The sequence below is a fragment of the Carcharhinus amblyrhynchos genome, chromosome X (genome assembly GCF_965287045.1).
Source record: "Carcharhinus amblyrhynchos chromosome X, sCarAmb.v2.hapA, whole genome shotgun sequence".
NCBI classification, from domain to species: domain Eukaryota; kingdom Metazoa; phylum Chordata; class Chondrichthyes; order Carcharhiniformes; family Carcharhinidae; genus Carcharhinus; species Carcharhinus amblyrhynchos.
Genome location: NC_137359.1, coordinates 15,233,808 through 15,254,654, shown reverse-complemented (window position 1 = coordinate 15,254,654; position 20,847 = coordinate 15,233,808). Strand labels below are relative to the sequence as shown.

At 47.2% G+C, this 20,847-nt stretch overlaps 1 protein-coding gene and 1 non-coding gene across 2 annotated transcripts in view; both read left to right on the top strand.

Moving 5' to 3' along the window:
- Positions 1-20,847, top strand: part of LOC145361834 (sodium channel protein type 8 subunit alpha-like) — a 191,579-nt gene that overhangs the window by 95,136 nt on the left and 75,596 nt on the right. Inside the window, exons 9-13 of the mRNA XM_080217785.1 lie at positions 3,819-3,882; positions 8,119-8,260; positions 15,405-15,611; positions 17,554-17,826; positions 18,807-19,190. Coding sequence (XP_080073911.1) covers positions 3,819-3,882; positions 8,119-8,260; positions 15,405-15,611; positions 17,554-17,826; positions 18,807-19,190 — 1,070 coding nt within the window. The remainder of the gene's footprint in view (positions 1-3,818; positions 3,883-8,118; positions 8,261-15,404; positions 15,612-17,553; positions 17,827-18,806; positions 19,191-20,847) is intronic.
- On the top strand, positions 1,474-1,546 carry trnap-ugg (transfer RNA proline (anticodon UGG)). Its single transcript has one exon. It is a non-coding gene; the product is annotated as a tRNA-Pro (tRNA).

The following is a 20,847-nucleotide window of genomic DNA, read 5'->3' as shown; positions in this document are numbered from 1 at the left end:
AGGTGGATTGGCCATGCTAAATTGTCCCTTAGTGTCCAAAGATGTGCAGGTTAGGTGGATTGGCCATGTTAAATTGCCCCTTAGTGTCCAAAGATGTGTAGGTTAGGTGGATTGGCCATGCTAAATTGCCCCTTAGTGTCGGGGGCACTCGCTAGGGTAAATGTGTGGGGTTATGGGGACAGGGCCCAGGTGGGATTATGGTCAGTACAGACTTGATGGGCCAAATGGCCTCCTTCTGCACTGCAGGGATTCTATGATTTCAAGGTAAAATCCCTCAATCAGTTCTCGTTTGGCAAGATTCACAGCAGTGAGTCTGTCGGAGCGTTTTTGCACACATTCACGCTGACGAGTGACAAAGCATAATTTCAGTGACGCAGGCCCTGAAACCAGCGGAGAATTCTAGAAGGCTGTGCATTCTGCAATCTTTTCTTCTTTGGGCCCTGGAGGGGAGAGTCCACCTTCAGTGAATTTTTTTGGACTGTGCAAAAAAATGTTTGATCCAGCCAAATATTGTCTGAGGAAGCAAAATGTCTTGTGCAGGGGGTGCATCAGTAGACATTTACAGAGCCTAAACGGCAGGCCGATTGATTGGAAAAGTATATATACCACAATGTGCGGCAGTGGAATCAATCTTCTGATGCTCAGAAAATAATGCATACCAAGTCAGAACCCTCAATTGAATGATCAGCAAATTTTATATTGTCAGGTTGTTTAAAAAAATAGTGTTTAAAAAGCCTTGCTGATCATGTGATCCACAGAACATTAGCACCTGGAGAGTTCCTACTTTGCTGGTTGCTACTGTATCTTGTGTGAGACACCATCAAATCCAGTCATCCCTAACAACGTCAAGTGACAGCGGCTGTGTCCGTCGTGAAGGGAAAACATGGCTGCCAACTTGACTGTCGTACAACTCCTGCCCGACATCTCCGTCAATGTGCCAACATCCATTGAATGCCCAATTGTGACAGGTTGAAGGGCAGAGGTCAAGCAAGCAGTTCACACCAGTAGTCTATTTCCCTGTTTACTGGTGTTCCATTTTAAAGTATACAAGACCAGTTCACACCAGTGTTCTCATCTCCCCTTTTTACTGGTGTTCCATTTTACTGTATACAAGACCAGTTCACACCAGTAGTCTTATCCCTCCCATTTTACTCTTTCTTTCCTTCTGAGTGGGAACTCGATTATTCCTGTTTGGCATCGTTGCGAGATGTCCGGAAGAAAATCTGAAAGATTTGGATGACTGCGGATTGGAATGACCAAAGATGTAATCACCTGACTGGCCAAGAATCCTAGCAATGTATCCCCGGTGTTGACAGGTGTCCTGGACCTCCCAAAAGCTGAACTTGAAATCTGAAACCCACTCCCCCCACCCCAAAAAATGCATTGAGTCACTGCCTGGTTAAAATGCAACAAACCCCCCACCCCCACCTAGCTCCCAGTTTCAACAGAGATGAACCGTCCACCTGGTAGGTGGGCTCCATAGCTCAGGGGTTCGAGTGCTGGTCTTGGAAGCCAGTGACCACGAGTTCAAACCTCGCTGGGGCCTGTTTGTGTTTGACGGGTGCAGAAGTGATGGGCCTTTGTTTTCTGTGCTGGAAACTTTGTAGAAACAGAGAAGCTAGAAGCAGGGGGAAGCCATTCATTATGATCATGGCTGATTATAGAATTCAATAACCTGATCACCCCTTCCCCACCCCCGATCCCTTTAGCCCCAAGAGATATATCTAATTTCTTCTTGAAATCACACAACATTTTAGCCTTTTTCCTTTATTTATTCATGGGACATGGGCATTGCTGGCTGGGCCAGCATTTATTGCCCATCCCTAGTTGCCCTTGGAGGGCAGTTGAGAGTCAACCACGTTGCTGTGGCTCTGGAGTCACGTGTAGGCCAGCAGATTTCCTTCCCAAAAGGACATTAGTGAACCAGATGGGTTTTTCCGACAATGGATCATCAGCAGATTCTTAATTGTAGATATTTTTTATTGAATTCAAATTCCACCATCTGCTATGGCGAGATTCGAACCCGGGTCCCCAGAACATTAGCTGAGTTTCTGGATTAATGGTCTAGCGATAATACCACTAGGCCAACACCTCAACTACTTTCTGTGGGTGAAGAAATTTCTCCTCACCTCAGTCCGAAAAGGTTTACCCCTTATCCTCAAACTATGACCCCCTAGTTATAGGTCATGGAATAAAAGGGGCAGTAACAATATGGATCCAGAACTAGCTAAGTGACAGGAAATACAGCATGTTTTCCCCTGCTGGAGGAATGTTTGTAGTGGAGTTCCTCAGGGTTGGGACCCTAGTTTAATGATGTGGAGATGCCAGTGTTGGTCTGGGGCGGGCACAGTAAGAAATCTCACAACACCAGGTTAACGTCCAATTGGGTTATTTGAAATCACGAGCTTTTGGAGCGCTGCCCCTTCATCAGCTGAGTTACCCAAGGAAGCAGCAGTGCTCCGAAAGCTCGTGGTGTCAAATAAACCCATTGGACTTTAATCTGGTGTTGTGAGACTGGCATATTAATCATCGAGACTTTCATGCACACAGAACTGTTTCAAAGCAGGCGGATGATCCAAACCTTGGACGCATTGTGAACAGTGAGGATAGTGTAAAATCTCAGAGGGACAGAGATTAGTTGGTGGAGTTCGGATTAGGTCCGCTGCAGAGTAGTGTGAGGTGATGGATTTTGGGAGGAAGAAGATAATGGATAACATTCGAAAGGGGATGCAGGAGCAGAGGGTGGGTATAAATCTTTGAAGTAGAGTTGGAGAGAGCAGTAAATAAAGCAGATAGTATTCTGGGCTTCATTAATAGAGGCAGCGAGTATAAGAGTAAGGAGGTTATGCTGAACTTATACAAGACACCAGTTAGATCTCAGCTGGAATACTGTTTACAGTTCTGGCTGCCACACGATAGGAAGAATGTGAACGTATTGGAGAGAGCGCAGAAATGATTCACAAGAACGGTCCCAGGGATGAAAACCTTGAGTTATGAAGGCGGATTAGAGAAGTTGGAACTGTTTTCCATCAGAAATAAATGGTTCAGAGGAGATTGGATAGAGGTGTTAAAAATCGTGAGGGGGCTGGACAGTTTAGATGGCAAGCAACTGTTCCTGCTGGTGAATGGATCGAGAATAAGGGTGCAGAAATTAAATTATTTAGGAAAAGAAGCGAAAGAGATGGAAGGAGATTTTTGTCACACAGTGAATGGTTGGGATCTGGAGTGTACTGTTGGTGAGTGTGGTGGAGACAGATTCACACAGCAAGTGGTCAGGATCTGGAATGTACTGTCTGAGACTGTGGTGGAGACAGATTCACACAGTGAGTAATTAGGATCTGGAATGTACTGTCTGAGAGTGTGGTGGGGACTGGGCCAATTGAATCATTCAGAGGGGATCCGACTGTTGTCTGAAAAGGAACTTCAGTCCGGGTTACCGGGACAACGCAGGAAAACGGCACTCGGAGATTTGCTCATTCAGAGAGCAGGTACAGACGCGATGAGGCAAATGGCCTTCCTCTGTTCCGTTACACATTTATAGAATACCAAATAGGATGGATTAAAGAAGTGAGGAGTGACTTAGAAAACCGGGAAGGCGGCAGGGATTAGAGAACTCTCTGGACAAGGGGAGGAATACCGTGTAACTTGATTCACTAACTGATTGTTTAAGTTTTTTTTCTTGGAGATCAGACCTCAAAAGTGTGATCGTGGAACACAAAGGAGGCTTTCAAGAACTTTAATTGTGTTGGGGCAGATGAAAGATTCTTATTTTGTGAATGAATTAACCTAATTGAAATACTATTCTGTTTCCTTAACAGCAAATTTCTACCACGTGGCTGGAATGGCTGACCCATTGCTGTGTGGGAACAGCTCTGATGCTGGGTAAGTTGTGTGTGTTCTCTGTTGGTGACCTCCCCGTTTACAAGTTGGATTATTTGTCAGGGACTCCTCACTTGGAATTTGGCTGTTTGATGTGGGACCGACTTGTAGACACCAGAACGTTTGACCTCTTGACCTGTGCTGTATTAACTGCCCTCAACTGGACTGTTGTTGGAGAACTGCACCTGCCGTCAGATCCGTCAAACGCGGGAGAAGAGAAATCGGTCATGGTCTCCTTTTCTGGGCTGTTATCCAGTGGCTTCTGTAGGAACGTGTATGGAAGTCTCCTGGTTTCGTAGAGTCAGCACGGAAAATGGTACAGCGGATAGCGCCAGGGACCCGGGTTTGATTCCTGGCTTGAGTCACTGTCTGTACGGAGTCTGCACTTTCTCCCCGTGTCTGCGTGGGTTTCCTCCGGGTGCTCTGGTTTCCTCCCACAGTCCAAAGATGTGCAGGTTAGGTGGATTGGCCATGGTAAATTGTCCCTTAGTGTCCAAAGATGTGCAGGTTAGGGGGATTGGCCATGATAAATTGTCCCTTAGTGTCCAAAGATGTGTAGGTTAGGGTGGATTGGCCATGCTAAATTGCCCCTTAGTGTCCAAAGATGTGCAGGTTAGGTGGATTGGCCATGCTAAATTGTCCCTTAGTGTCCAAAGATGTGTAGGTTAGGGTGGATTGGCCATGCTAAATTGTCCCTTAGTGTCCAAAGATGTGCAGGTTAGGGGGATTGGCCATGCTAAATTGCTCCTTAGTGTCCAAAGATGTGTAGGTTAGGTGGATTGGCCATGCTAAATTGTCCCTTAGTGTCCAAAGATGTGCAGGTTAGGGGGATTGGCCATGCTAAATTGCTCCTTAGTGTCCAAAGATGTGTAGGTTAGGTGGATTGGCCATGCTAAATTGCCCCTTAGTGTCCAAAGATGTGTAGGTTAGGGTGGATTGGCCATGCTAAATTGCCCCTTAGTGTCCAAAGATGTGTAAGTTCAGGGTATTGAGATTAAGAGAAGTTTCTTCACCCAGAGGGTGGTGAATGTGTGGAATTCACTCCCACAGAAAGTAGTTGAGGCCAAAACGTGTGATTTCAAGAAGAAATTAGATATCGCTCTTGAGGCTAAAGGGATCAAAGGATATGGGGGGGGAGGGGGATCAGGATATTGAATTTAATGATCAGCCAGGATCAAAATGAATGGCGGAGCAGGCTCGAAGGGCTGAATGGCCTGCTTCTGCTTCTAGTTTCTGATCCTATGTTTCTCCCCCACAATTGGTGTTATAGATCATGGATCATAGAATTCTACATGCAGAAGGAGGCCATTCGGCCCGTTGAGTCTGCGCTGACCACACTCTGGCCCAGGTGCTAGCCCCATAACCCCATGCATTTATGCTAGCTAGTTCCCCTGACACTAAGGGGCAATTTGGCATGGCCAATCCACCTAACCTGCACATCTTTGGACACTAAGGGGCAATTTAGCATGGCCAATCCACCTAACCTACACATCTTTGGACACTAAGGGGCAATTCAGCATGGCCAATCCACCGAACCTGTGCATCTTTGGAGTGTGGGAGGAAACTGGAGCACCCGGAGGAAACCCACGCAGAACTGGGCAGAATTTGCAAACTCCAGACAGTGACCCGAAGCTGGGATTCTGGCGTTGTGAGGCAGCAGTGCTAACCACTGTGCCACCGTGCTGCCCCTATAATGTATAATGGGTGGCATCTTCTGGTATGCCGCCTGACAGTGACCTCCACCCCTGCCATGGGTTCAGCAGCAGTGAATGGTGCGAACAATGGGAAGCCCTGTTGACGTCAGTGGGCCGACTTTGCTCCTGCAAAAACACGCCATCGGTGTTTGGGCGGGTGGGGTAGCGGGGACGGGGAACGGTGTGGAAAATCCCATCCACACAACTCTTACTCCCTCACCCATCTTATGTAATAGAGACACTGGCAATTTTCCAATCCGAGTGTACAATTTCCAAATACAGAGAATCCCTTAATCCTCCCTCCCCTTCCCCTCACCATCAGTGGCAGACCATTCAGTGGCCATCTTTATTCCGTCGTCGCTCTTGCCGCCATCTTTGTTTTGTCTGCTACCGTCTGGACCTCAATATCGTCTCCACGTTCAAGGCATTCGATCGCTGAAAGTTGTCGTGTCAAACAGAAGCTGATCAGGAGATGATGCAGACAGATATAGACCGGTTGTCAAAATTGTGACCTGAAGTGCAAATGGATGGATATTTGATTACTGAATGTATTGCAAAGTGTGATCCCGCTGGTAAAATAAGACTGGATACAAACCACTTGACCCCTGATGGTGATTGATGTCAGCAAGAAAGCGAGGAGGGAGAGAGAGCAGAAAATAAATTATCCCTTCATTCAGCAGCAGACATAACTTTAGATTGCAATCAGTAGCCAGACAAAGCATATTTCTAATCCTGAATCTTCATTTCAAAGGTTTCAAGGCAGCACGAGGAAACAATTTATGATCTCAAAAACAAACACTCAAGTATTAAACGGGGTGATTTGTACCAAGGTCAGTGAGGGAAATAATTCTGTAGCCCCCTTGTTTCAGTGACGTTCGTCGCGCTGTCCACATTTGAGCGGACACCAATGTGGAGCAGGCAAGTCCATCGGGGCTGAACTGCAGATTCTGTGCATAGTTTGGTGGATATGGGTGGCACAGTCGTTAACAATGCTGCCTCACAATGCCAGGGACCCGGGTTCAATTCCCGGCTCGGGTCACTGTCTGTGCGGAGTTTGCATGTTCTCCCTGTGTCTGCATGGGTTTCCTTTGGGTGCTCTGGCTTCCTCCCACACTCCAAAGATATGTGGGTTAGGTGGTTTGGCCATGCTAAATTGCCCCTTCATGTCCAAAGATGTACAGGTTAGATGGATTGGCCATGCTAAATTACCCCTTAGTGTCCAAAGATGTACAGGTTAGATGGATTGGCTATGTTAAATTGCCCCTTAGTGTCAGGAAGATTAGCAGGGTAAATACATGCCAATTCCTTCAACACTTGAGGCCTCATCCCTGGGCCATTCCAAAACTGCAACAAGGTGATTATTTATACTGAGTTAGCTGATCAGCTGATAACCACATCATTTTGTCACTGGCAACATAGTTTACTGGGTCAGCTGACCCTTACAGCATGTTACCATTGGTCACATTCAACAGATCCAATTGGTTACAATGGAACAAATCAGGGATTCCCCATGCAAGTCATGGGGGTCATCACAGCAACGCTGATGCTTTTCTTGATCTTCAAGTTGAATTATTTGCTGTCTCCAAGTAAATGTCAGGAACAGACAAGTGGGAAGCATTTTGGGGCAGGTTTCACTGGAAGCTGAACAGTTCTGAATCTGATCGATGAAAAATTGGGCTGAAACTTTGCGTTTCTGCTGCTCAGTTTTCTGACAGTGTTTTAGCCTGACGGCAACACAAAAGCAAAAACACGCACACAATCTTCCGCCCTTGAATTTATTCATTTCATATATTTGCTCCTTATCGTTCAGCTCCTTCATGACCCAAGGGACTGAGCACTTCTCCTGTACCCAGAATTCCAGCCTGTCGCATGGTCAATCCACCTAACCTGCACATCTTTGGACGCTAAGGGGCAATTTAGCATGGCCGATCCACCTAACCCTCACATCTTTGGACGCTAAGGGGCAATTTAGCATGGCCAATCCACCTAACCTGCACATCTTTGGACACTAAGGGACAATTTAGCATGGCCAATCCACCTAACCTACACACCTTTGGACACTAAGGGGCAATTTAGCATGGCCAATCCACCTAACCTACACATCTTTGGACACTAAGGGGCAATTTAGCATGGCCAATCCACCTAACCCGCACATCTTTGGACTGTGAGATGAAACTGGAGCACCCGGAGGAAACCCACACAGACACGGGGAGAATGTGCAAACTCCACACAGTCATCCAAGGTTAGAATCGAACCCGATTCCCTGGTGCTGAGATGTAGCAACGCTAACCACTGTGCCATCATGCCGCCCTCCAAATTGGATGGAATACAGTATCTGACACAAGAAGGGTACTAATTAGTGGGGGAACAAATGCACCCATGGTACGTGAAGTCAAGATCCCACCTACAGTGATATGTGGAAATTCTGACATCAAGGTTTTCCCAACGCAACAATGTGTTAATAAAATGGTACAGTTGCAGAATGCAGCCTTTCATGATGTGGCATCTTGGGAACTAAATGCTATCCTTGACCTTTTTCTTTTAGCCAATGTCCTGAAGGGTACATGTGCATGAAAGCAGGAAGAAATCCTAACTATGGGTACACCAGTTTTGATACGTTTGGTTGGGCCTTTCTCGCCTTGTTTCGACTCATGACGCAGGACTTCTGGGAGAATTTGTACCAACTGGTGAGTGCGAAGGCGTTTTGTCCTTGTACGTTTGTGTGGTGAACGGTCTCATGAACTCACTGTTGGTGCAAGGGTCAAGTTTTGGACATGTGCCAAACACAGCGATATGATCATTCAATGATGTTGTCAATCTAAGTCGTGCTCTCAAGGTTAGAACCTTTCAATTTTGGCATGCATTTCCTTTGTAGACATGCTCTGACATATATTGTGGCAACACAAGGGTGTGTTGGGTAATTTCTGAACTATTTATTCTGTTTAATGTGTTGCAAAAAAGAAATCCGGATGAGATTTATTTTATTTCCTCGTGGGATGTGGGCATCACTAGCTGGGCCTGCATTTATTGCCCATCCCTTACTGCCTTGAATTGAGTGGTTTGCTAGGCCTATTTCAGAGGGGCAGTTCAGAGTTAACCACATTGCTGTGGCTCTGGAGTCACATGTCGGCCAGACCAGGTAAGGGCGGTAGATTTCCTTCCCTAAAGGACATTAGTGACCCAGATGGGATTTTTTCCAACAATCGACACTGGTTTCATGGTCATCGGTGGATTCTATATTCAAATTTCAGCAGCTGGGATTCGAACCCACATCTCCAGATCTTGCCCTGGTCTCTGGATTATTAGCCCAGCAACAATACTACGCCACTACCTCCAATTTTTCTCACTTAGCGCTGACAGTGGTAATTAAGAAAAGTTGGATCTTGGGTTGGGATTAGAATCACAGAATAAAAGAATCCCTGCAGTGCTGAAGGAGGCCATTCAGCCCATCGAGCCTGCACCGAGCACAATCCCACCCAGGCCCTATTCCTGTAACACCACGTATCTACCCTGCTAATCCCCCAGACACTAGGGTCAAATTAGCGCAGCCGATCCACCTAACCCGCTCATGTTTGGACTGTGGGAGAAAACTGGAGCGCCTGGAGGAAACCCACACAGACACGGTGAGAACATGCAAACTCCACACAGACAGTGACCCAAGCTGGGAATCGAACCCGGGTCCCTGGTGCTGTGAGGCAGCAGTGCTAACCACTGTGCCACCATGCTGTCCTTGGGGTGGCCTGGACAAGATGGGCCAAACAATTCCAGATTTTTTCTTATTGAATTCAAATCCTACCATCTGCCGTGGTGGGATTCAAACCCGGGAACCCAGAGCATTCCCTAGGCCAATCTATCGACTTTTCTGGACCCACCTTTCTTTCTCTGATGATCCTTCCCCTATTATGACATCTACGCTATTATCACTGTATCACAATACCCTGCACCTAATCTCAGGTCACAGTCCTGTTGCTTTCAATATAAGGAAATTTTTGCAATACAACACATTCTTTATCCTCCCTTACACCTTGCACAGAAAATTCATCCATTAATTTTCATATTCAATTCTGCCAATCTTCCCCTTCTAACTGTATGGTGGAACAACAGGGTTGAAGGTGGTACGGTGGCACAGTGGTTAGCACTGCTGCCTCTCAGTGTCAGGGACTCGGGTTCAATTCCAGCCTTGGGTCACTGACTATGTGGAATCTGCACGTTCTCCCTGTGTCTGCGTGGGTTTCCTCCGAGTGCTCTGGTTTCCACCCACAGTCCAAAGATGTGTAGGTTAGGTGGATTGGCCGTGCTAAATTGCCCTTAGTGCCCAAAGATGTGCAGGTTAGGTGGATTGGCCATGCTGAATTGCCCCTTAGTGTCAGGAGGATTAGCAGGGTAATACGTGCAGACTCAGTGGGCTGCGTGGCTTCCTTCTGCACTGTCGGGATTCTCTTCCATTCTATTCATTCCCTCGATTAGGAATATAAAAGTATGGATATTTTGTTACAGTTGTACAAGGTTTTGGGAATACTGTGTCCAGTTTTGGTCTCCTTATTTAAGAAAGAATGTAATTGCATTCGAAGCTCGTCAGAGAAGGTTCATCCAGCTGATTCCTGGGATGGGGGATTATCTTCTGAGGAGAGGTTGGACTGGTTGGGCCTGTACCCATTGGAGTTTAGGAGAATGAGAGGTAATCTTATTGAAACAGAGGAGATTGTGATGGGCTTTGACAGGGTGGATGCTGAGAGGATGTTTCCTTTGTGGGAGAGACTGGAACTTGGGGGACACAATTTAAAAATAAGGCATCTCCCATTTAAGACAGAGATGAGGAGAATGTTTTTCTCAGAGGGTCATTCGTCTGACGAATTGTCTTCCCCCAGCGAGCGGTAGAAGCTTGGTTATTGAATATATTTAAGGCAGAGGTCGATAGATTTTTTTTATTCAGTCGTGGGACATGGGTGCCACTGGCTGGGCCAGCATTTATTGCCCATTCATAGTTGCCCAAGGGCAGTTGAGAGACAACCGCATTGCTGTGGCTCTGGAGTCACATGTCGGCCAGACCAGGTGAGGACGGCAGATTTCTTTCCCTAAAGGACATTAGTAACCCAGATGGGTTTTTCCGACAATGGTTTCATGGCCATTCGTAGATTCCTAATTCCAGATATTTTTTATTGAATTTAAATTCCACCGTCTGCCGTGGTGGGATTCGAACCCGGGTCCCCAGAGCATTAGCTAAGTTTCTGGATTAATAGTCCAGCACTAGTACCACTAGGTCATCACCACCGCGCTCCCCCCCCCCCCCCCCCCCCCAAAAACCTTGATGAACAAGGGTATGAAAGGAAATCGGGAGGTTGACACAGTGGCAGCACAATGATTAGCATTGCTGTCTTGCAGCGCCAGGGACCTGGGTTCGATTCCCGAATTGGGTCACTGTGGGGAGTCTGCGTGTTCTCCCCATGTCTGCATGGGTTTCCTCTGGGTGCTCCAGCTTCCTCCAAAGATGTGTAGGTTAGGTGGATTGGCCATGCTAAATTGCCCCTTAGCGTCCAAAGATATGCAGGTTAGGTGGATTGGCCATGCTAAATTCTCTTTTAGTGTACTTGAACAGGTGATTGGTGGATTTTCACAGTAACTTCATTGCATCGTTAATGTCAGCCTAAATGTGACACTGATAAATAAATTTAAACTTTAAATGTGGGATTAAGGTTGTAGTCAGTTCAGCCATGATCTTATTCAACAAGGAGTGAGGCTTACTCTTGCTCAAGATTCAGACCATGAGGCCTGGGTAGTTAAAGGATGCCCACAAATAATCGGTCTGTCCACTGGATCTTCAGAAGAAAGTGGCGTTGAAAAACGTTCATGGGAGGGTAAGGAGATGGGGCTGAGTCACTTTCCACCAAATAAATAGCAGGCCACAATTTTCCAACTGTCTTTGGGGGCAGGATATCCTCCAAAGGACTGGAAGGTGGCAGATGGTGCGCTGTTGTTCAAACAGAAAGGTGAAAGGGAGAAGCCACGAAACATACAGACTGGTTAATCTTGCCCTAACTGTGAGTCAACTCTCAGTTCCCCAGTGCATTGTGGGATGGATTCAGTGAACATTTTAAAACCCGCGACGTAATCAGTGTGGATTTATAAAGGCCAGGTCATACTTGGCTAATTTATTTGGATTTTTGGAGAGTGCATTTGTAAAACAAGTGCAATTGAAGTATATATAGAACGTTATGAATCGTTTGATTAAGTGCCAAGTAAGGGCCTCAATTTGGATGTGAGGCATTTGGTTATCAGACGAAATATAGCCACATGGATCGAGAGGTGTATGCGAGGGAGGGGTGCAGATAGCAGGGAGTAAATCAATATTTGTTTCTGATTAGTTGGATAATGATGTCCCCTAGGATCTGCGGACCCCTTTGTGTTTGTATATAGGGTTTAGACAGAGCCATGGAAAGAATTAGAGCAAAATTTGAATGCTGAGTTTATTTACAAGTATCACAAGTAGGCTTACATTAACACTGCAATGAAGTTACTGTGCAAATTCCCCTAGTCGCCACACTCCTGTTCAGGTATACTGAGGGAGAATTTAGCAATCACCCGAACCTTCACATCTTTGGAGCGTGGGAGGAAACTGGAGCACCTGGAGGAAACCCACGCAGACATGGGGAGAACATGCAGACTCCACACAGACAGTGACCCAAGCTGGGAATTGAACCCAGGTCCCTGGCACTGTGGGGTAGCAGTGCTAACCACTGTGCCACCATGCTACCCATAGTTGTCACACTCTGGTGTCTGTTCGGATACACTGAGGACAAATTTAGCATGACCCAATCCACCTAACCTGCACATCTTGGGACACTAAGGGGCAATTTAACATGACCCATCCACCTAACCTACACATCTTTCAGACTGTGGGAGGAAACCGGAGCGCCTGGAGAAAGCCCATGCAGACACAGGGAGAATGTGCAAACTCCACACAGACAGTGCCCCAAGCTGAGAATCGAACTCGGGTCCCTGGAGCTGTGAGGCAGCTGTGCTGACCGCTGTGCCACCATGCCGCCTCGAATGTTCGATTCAAACCCATTATTCCAGACCAGACACACGTACACGCCAGCCATCGGGCCAACTGAGGTAACCAGCCCCTCATCAAACTGATACCCCTTCAGGAAATTTTACAGAAGGGCTAAAAAGATGGGCTGAAGCACCTCTTCCTGTGCTGTAAAGCTCTTGCTGGAATTTTCCAGCCCTTCCCACTGCCGGGAACTCTTGGTCTCGCCATTGGCAAACCCTCACTGTGGGCTTCCCAGGCGGTGGGAGAGGCAGTCAGCAGCAAACCCTGATGATAACAGTGGGACTGGAAAACATGCGAGGTCAATCCCGCCCTCCGACTCTAAAATTGGGAAGGAAAGTATATTTTTGGCAGGGGGTGAGGGAGGGGAGGGGATAAATCGAACTTGATGTTTCCTTCCAAAGTGCCTCCAAATTGTCATGGGAATTGTTCATTTTTGGCACCTGGCACCTCCTGAGTAACATCCACGGGCTAACTGTGTCTAAAATAGCACTTCCGTTCCTGCCAGTTATCCTGATTCTCAATCTGTTCCTTCAGCATGCTGTCAATCTGCTAATACTTTTCTTACCTGGCCCAGGACCAGCATCAGAGCCTGTGTCCAAACACACACACACACACACACACACACACACACACACACACACACACAAAGGACACACACACACACACACACACAAAGGACACACAGGGAAATGAAAGCTCAGGCAAGGCCATGTCTAGATCCTTAAGACAAACCCTCAATGTTAATCGAACGTTGCTGATAACTGCTCAGCCGTCACTCCCAGGAGTTGGGTAATGAGCCTGTCCATTTGGCCAGCAAGAATGTCTAGGCAATCATCAACTTCATTCACCCAATTAATAGAATCCCCACAGTGCATAGGAAAGCCATTCGGCCCATCAAGTCTGCATCGACAACAATCCAACCCAGGCCCTTTGGACACAAAGGGGCAATTTAGCATGGCCAATCCCCCGAACCGACACATCTTTGGACTTTGGGAGGAAACTGGAGCACTTGGAAGAAACCCACGCAGACACGGGAAGAACAGGCACCCAAGCTCAGAATCAAATCCATCAAATTGCCCCTTAGTGCCCAAAGATGTTTAAGTTAGATGGTTTGGCCATGGTAAATTGCCCCTTAGTGTCCAAAGATGTGCAGGTTAGGTGGATTGGCCATGCTAAATTGTCCCTTAGTGTCCAAAGATGTGTAGGTTAGGTGGATTGGCCATGCTAAATGTGCAAGGTTATGAGGATAGGGTAGGGGGAGTGGGCCTGGGTGGGATTCTCTTCCGGAGAGTCAGTGCGGACTCGATGGACCGGATGGCCTCTTTCTGCTCTGTTGGAATGATATGTCGGTGGGATTGAAACAAACGTATAAAATTCCTGTTCCTAACAAAAGATTAATCCATTTAATTTGAGAAATTGAACCCAGTCAACTTGGTTCGCCAAAATGTTCAAGAGGCTGGTGAAACATATTTGAGAGTATTTTCACTATCCCATGTGACCTGAAGTGTGTGCCAGCTGTATGCTTGATACCAGTTTAAAGAAAAACTCTCCAATCCTTTGGCACACACCCCGGCAGTTTTGTATTCCCAGTTTCATGTGATGGGATCACATTCGGGAATCCACTGACCTCTGATGTGCTTTTCTGTGTTGCAAAAATGAATTTGCTAAACCACCTCTATGCCTGCAACTTTATTCAGTAGCAAGTTGTGTGTACTTGCACACTGGCGCCTCCAGAACCTGGCGAAGCTGGCACTCCAGGGCCATGGAAGTCTGTTGGTGAGGCCATACCTGGAGTATTGTGTGCAGTTTTCGTGTCCTTATCTGAGGAAGGATGTCCTTGTTTTAGAGGGAGCGCAGTGAAGGTGTTTCCTGGGATGGTATGCCTGTCATATGAGGAGAGACTAAGTCGGTTAGGATTATATTCACTGGAGTTTAGAAGAGTGAGAGGGGATCTCATAGAAACTTATAAAATTCTAACAGGGTTAGACAGGGTAGATTCAGAAAGAATGTCCCCGATGGTGGGGGGAGTCCAGAACTAGGGGTCATAGTTTGAGGATAAGGGGTAAACCTTTTAGGACTGAGGTGAGGAGAAATTTCTTCACCCAGAGGGTGATGAATGTGTGGAATTCACTCCCACAGAAAGTAGTTGAGGCCAAAACGTTGTGTGATTTCAAGAAGGAATTAGATATCGCTCTTGGGGCTAAAGGATCAACGAACATGGGGGATCAGGTGGAATTTTACCATCCCACCCACCATGGGAATTGTAGCAGCCGGAATTTTCCAACTTTGGGGTCCACCTAACCAGCGCATCTTTGGACACTAAGGGGCAATTTAGCACGGCCAATCCACCTAACCTACACATCTTTGGACACGAAGGGGACAATTTAGCATAGTCGATCCACCTAACCTACACATCTTTGGACACTAAGGGACAATTTGGCATGGCCAATCCACCTAATCTGCACATCTTTGGAGTGTGGGAGGAAACTGGAGCACCCGGAGGAAACCCACACAGACAGTGACCCAAGTTGGGAATTGAACCTGGGTCCCTGGCGCTGTGAGGCAGCAGTGCTAACCACTGTGCCACTGTGCCGTACATCTGAGTGAAATGATCTGAGTCTTCCTTTGATATGTCAAAGTCAAAGCTCTGCAGATTGAACAGGTCACCTGACCCCCCTAAATTTAAAGGCACAGTCCAAAAGTGTAATAATGGCGTGAACCTCGCCATTGTAACAAGTTGCACTTAAAATTGTCCAAACAATCTGTGTCTTTTGCAGACATTGAGAGCAGCAGGGAAAACGTACATGATCTTCTTCGTCCTTGTGATCTTCGTGGGTTCGTTTTACCTGGTGAACCTGATCCTGGCTGTTGTCGCCATGGCCTACGAGGAACAAAACCAAGCGACCCTGGAGGAAGCTGAGCAGAAAGAACAGGAGTTTAAACAGATGTTGGAACAACTGAAGAAGCAGCAGGAGGATGCTCTGGTATGGAATTGTTTCTATCTTTACCTAAGGGTGGGCCACTCAAGAGGTCAGGCCTTAAAAGGAGACACAGTGACCCTGGGCAGTAACCGTTTGCAACAATGCAAACCTCTCCTTTCACAATGGGTTCACAATAAAACATAGAACAATGCAGCACAGGAACAGGTCCTTCGGCCCATTACAGCACAGGAACAGGTCCTTCGGCCCATTACAGCACAGGAACAGGTCCTTCGGCCCATTACAGCACAGGAACAGGTCCTTCGGCCCATTACAGCACAGGAACAGGTCCTTCGGCCCACTATGTTGTGCCAAACATGATGCTAAATTAAACAAATCTCTTCTGCCTGCCCTTGCTTCATATCCCTCTATTCCTTACATATTCATGCGCTGATATAAAAGCCCCTTAAGCACCCTTATTGTATCTGACTCCACCACCATCCCTGGCAGCGCATTCCAGGCACCTCGGCCGGAATTTTCCGGGGCAGGCGAGGCTCACAGAACGGAAATCTCTGTTGGCCTTTGGGCGGGATTTTACGGTGTCGCCCGAGCAAGGTTGTAAAATCCTGCCCCTAGAGTCATAGAGGTTTACAGCATGGAAACAGGCCCTTTGGCCCAACTTGTTCAGGCCACCCAGATTTTATCACTAAGCTAGTCCCAATTGCCTGCATTTAGCGCATATTACCCATGTAACTAAGTGCTTTTTTAAAAGACAAAATTATACCTGCCTCTATCACTGCCTCTGGCAGCTTGTTTCAGACACTCACCATGCTCTGTGTGGAAAAAATTGTCCCTCTGGATCCTTTTGTATTTCTCCCCTCTCACCTTAAACCTATGCCCTCGAGTTTGAGATATGCCCTCTAGTTTTAATTTACCAGTCTCTATGTAAAAAAAAAACTTGCCCCTCGCATCTCCTTTTGGACTCCCCCCTCCCCGCCCCCCCCGGCCACCTCAAGTGCATGACCCCTAGTATTAGACATTTCAACTCTGGGAAAAAGATTCTGACTGTCAACCTTATCGATGCCTCTCAACATTTTATAGACTTGGATCAGGTCTCCCCGCAGCCTCCGCCACTCCAGCGAAAACAACCAAGAGAAATTTTTCACCCAGCCCCAACTGGTTTCTTTAAATGGCTGGAGTTGGGGTGAAAGGATCTGCTTCTCAAAAGCAGACTGAACTGAAACTTTCTTGATTGAAGTAATCATTGGAATGCATTTTTCTGGTCTGAAAATTCAGTTACACTTCGCAATTTTGGCAGCCAAACGCATAATAAAATGGTTTATTGTTCCTCTGCCCAGGGTATCAATCATAGAATCTCTGCAGGACAGAACGAAGCCATTTCACCCATCGAGTCTGCACTGACTCATAACATAGCATCTTAGGTTGCACATTTTTGGACACTAAGGGACAATTTAGCATGGCCAATCCATCTAACCTGCACATCTTTGGACACTAAGGGACAATTTAGCATGGCCAATCCACCTAACTGACACATCTTTAGACACTAAGGGACAATTTAGCATGGCCAATCCACCTAACCTGCACATCTTTGGACACTAAGGGACAATTTAGCATGGCCAATCCACCTAACTGACACATCTTTAGACACTAAGGGACAATTTAGCATGGCCAATCCACCTAACTGACACATCTTTAGACACTAAGGGACAATTTAGCATGGCCAATCCACCCTAACCTACACATCTTTGGACACTAAGGGACAATTTAGCATGGCCAATCCACCTAACCTGCACATCTTTGGACACTAAGGGACAGTTTAGCATGGCCAATCCACCTAAACTACACATCTTTGGACACTAAGGGGTAATTTAGCACAGCCAATCCCTCTAACCTGTGCATCTTTGGACACGCACGCCATGCAATTAGTGTGACCGTCTTGGGTGAAATTGAACCTTGACCTTTGTTTTTCTCTCTCTGCATTGACCAGCTGGCTGCTGCGGCTGCCACCTCAGCAGGGACAGTCTCGGAAGATGCACTCGATGAAGATGAAGAAGGAAGGATGTCGCAAAGCTCGTCTGAGCTGTCCAAGCTCAGCTCCAAGAGTGCGAAGGAGAGGAGGAACAGGCGGAGAAAGCGGAAACAGACGAGGGGACATTCGGAAGGAGAGGAGAAAGGCGACCATGAGAAGATCTTGAAATCTGAATCGGACAATGGAATCAGTAAACGTGGCCGGCATCTGATGAAATACTCCATGAACCAGGTACGGTAATTTCTTTTTGTTCAGGGTGTTTTGCTGTGTCGCATGTGGGGCGGGGTTCTCCAGCCACGTTCATCCCAAACTCCCGCATGAGGTCACTGGACCTTTCTTCCAGGTGCTCCGATTCCCATGGTGGGCAGGACAGGAGAACACCCCACCCCACCCAAGGTGTTTCTTTTATTCATTCAGCATTGCCAGCTGACCAGCATTTATTGCCCATCCCAAGTTGCCCGAGGGCATTTAAGAGTCAACCACGTTGCTGTGGCTCTGGAGTCCCATGCAGGCCAGATCGGGTAAGGACGGCAGATTTCCCTAAAGGGGCATTAGTGAACCAGATGGGTTTTTCCGACAATCGTAGAGAGTTGTCATGGTCATCGTTACTGAGTGGGGGCTTTCCAGCCACGCTTGCTCCAAGGCCGGAAAATCCCACCTGAGGTCAACGGACCTTTGCGTGGTCCGTGTCTCGCCTGCTACTATTCCGGCCTTGGATGAAGTTTGCACATTCTCCCCTAGTCTGCATGGGTTTCCTCTGGGTGCTCCGGTTTCCTCCCACGGTCCAAATAAGTGTAGGTTAGATGGATTGTAGGTTAGGGGATTGGCCATGCTAAATTACCCCTTAGTTTCCAAAGATGTGCAGGTTAGGTGGATTGGCCATGCTAAATTACCCCTTAGTTTCCAAAGATGTTTAGGTTAGGTGGATTGACCATGGGAAATGTATGGGGTTGTGGGGACAGGGTCTGGGTAAGGTGATCTCTCTGAAAGTTGGTGCAGATTTGATGGGCTGAATGGCCTCCTTCTGCACTGTCAGGATTCTGTGATTCTGTGTGTTGAAGATATCAGTTGGTAACAAAGCTTACATTCCCCAGCTTTTCGGTACCTCATCTGGAGCAAGGCAAACTTGACCTTGAAACCATGTCACTGATATTTGTGAGTCAAAATTATAGTTTTGGGTTAAAGGAAGTGCGACTGTTTTTGTTTTGCAGTCTCAACTGAGCATCCTGGGGTCCCCGAACCTAACCAGATTCGACAGCAAAAGTAGCATCTCCAGCATCCGAGACCGCAAGGAGCCTGGCTCGGAGACCGAGTTCGCCGATGACGAACACAGCACAGTGGAAGAGACGGACGGCAACCGCAAGAACTCCCTGTTCGTCCCCAACCGGGAGCCCAACCGCAGGAATAGTTACAGCGGCTACAGCCAGCCCAGCAAGTCGTCGAAAATGTTCCCCGTTCTCCCCGTCAACGTGAAGCGGAACAGCACAGTGGACTGCAACGGTGTAGTCTCGCTAATCGGGGGTCCAGGAGCCAACCTCCCCGGCGGACGCCTACTGCCTGAGGTGATAATAGATAAGGCAGCTACTGATGACAGTGTAAGGAAGTCAATAAGTAGATCAGTTTAGGCATGGCGGTCTAATCTCTCTGCATTTAATGTATGCCGCCCTTCCTGTCAGGGGATGCCGTTTAGGAATGGGAGTTTGTTTGTGCACTGGAAATTACACGCACTTCTCCAAATTCTTACCTCCTAGTGACCATGCTGAATTGGGAACCCCCCCCCCCCCCCCACCAACCCCAAAATAAAATCCCCTTCTGAAAATGACCTAGGATGAGTAATCTTGGAAACCGGAACTCTTTTCCACCTAAGGGAAATGATCTCTTGCGTAGCTCACATATATAAACAACATGGCCCCCCCTCCACTCCCGCAAAGCATTTAAAAAAAAATGGCTTTGGACTGTGGGCTGACTCTCCTCCCCTCTTGCTAGTGGGCTCGGTCGATCGTACAGGCCGAGCTTTGTTCCCTCGCAAGCCCGCGTTGGGGATGGAGGCAAAACGCGCACCCCCTTTGAACATGGAATGATTTGCGAGTGACGCCTTAGCGGACATGCATCTGTTAAGGGAGCGGTCAATGGTTAAACTCGGTGATTGGAAACTCCCGGGTGGAGTCACCCATTCTCAGATGAAGTACCGTTAAGAGAATTGACGCTCCGGGGCAACCCCAATCCTTCTTAATGGTGGCCCTCACTGGGAATGCAAAATTACTCAATTTACTGCAAACGCGACACTGCAATTTCACTCCAGCTGAGATCAGTTCCCCCACTCTTCTCAGATGTATTTCTTCCTGTGGTAATCCACGATTGAAGGAATCGATTGAATTCCAAATTGGGTGGAAAAGATTTTGGGCTGAGTACATGGTTACATTCTAAGGCATTTTCTGAGCACCTGCTAACCAGCATTTAACTCCCCTCACTCTCTCTAACACTCCCCCCAACCCCCTCATCCAGTGAGCACATGTACCTTCAGGTCTATATCTGTAGAGCTGGCATGCCGACACAGCCTTATCGATGCTTCAAGTGTGATGCATGCAGCATGGGAAGTCATTTATACATCGATTAAACAATAGCATTTTTTGCACTGATCTAAACAGACAGTATCCTTGTTATTTGTTTCTGGAAAAAGTTCTGTTTCATTGGGGAGGGCGGGGGCAATGGGATGATCTGGTTCAAAAGGCCATTGTTTCGCCATTGGGTGGATTGGCTGTGCTAAATTTCCCCTTAGCGTCCAAAGATGTGGAGGTTAGGGGGATTGGCCATGCTAAATTGCCCCTTAGTGGCCAAAGATGCATAGTTTAGGTGGATTAGCCATGCTAAATTGCCCCTTTAATGTCCAGAGATGTCCAGGTTAAGTGGATTGGCCATACTAAATAGTCCCTTAATGTACAAAGATGTGCAGGATAGGTGGATTGGCCATGGTAAATTGTCCCTTCGTGTCCAAAGATGTGTAGGTTAGGGGGATTGGCCATGCTAAATTGACCCTAATGTCAGGGAGATTAGCAGGGTAAATGAGGGTTACAGGAATAGGGCCTGAATATGATTGTGGTCTGTATAGACTTGATGGGCCAAATTGCCTCTTTCTGCACTGTCAGGAATCTATGTAAAGAAATGCAAAATGTTTCGACTTTTGGCAAAGTTTTGACCACCAAAGCAAGTAAGCTGTGTATTTTAGTCTGAAGACGCTTGAAGAAGAATGGA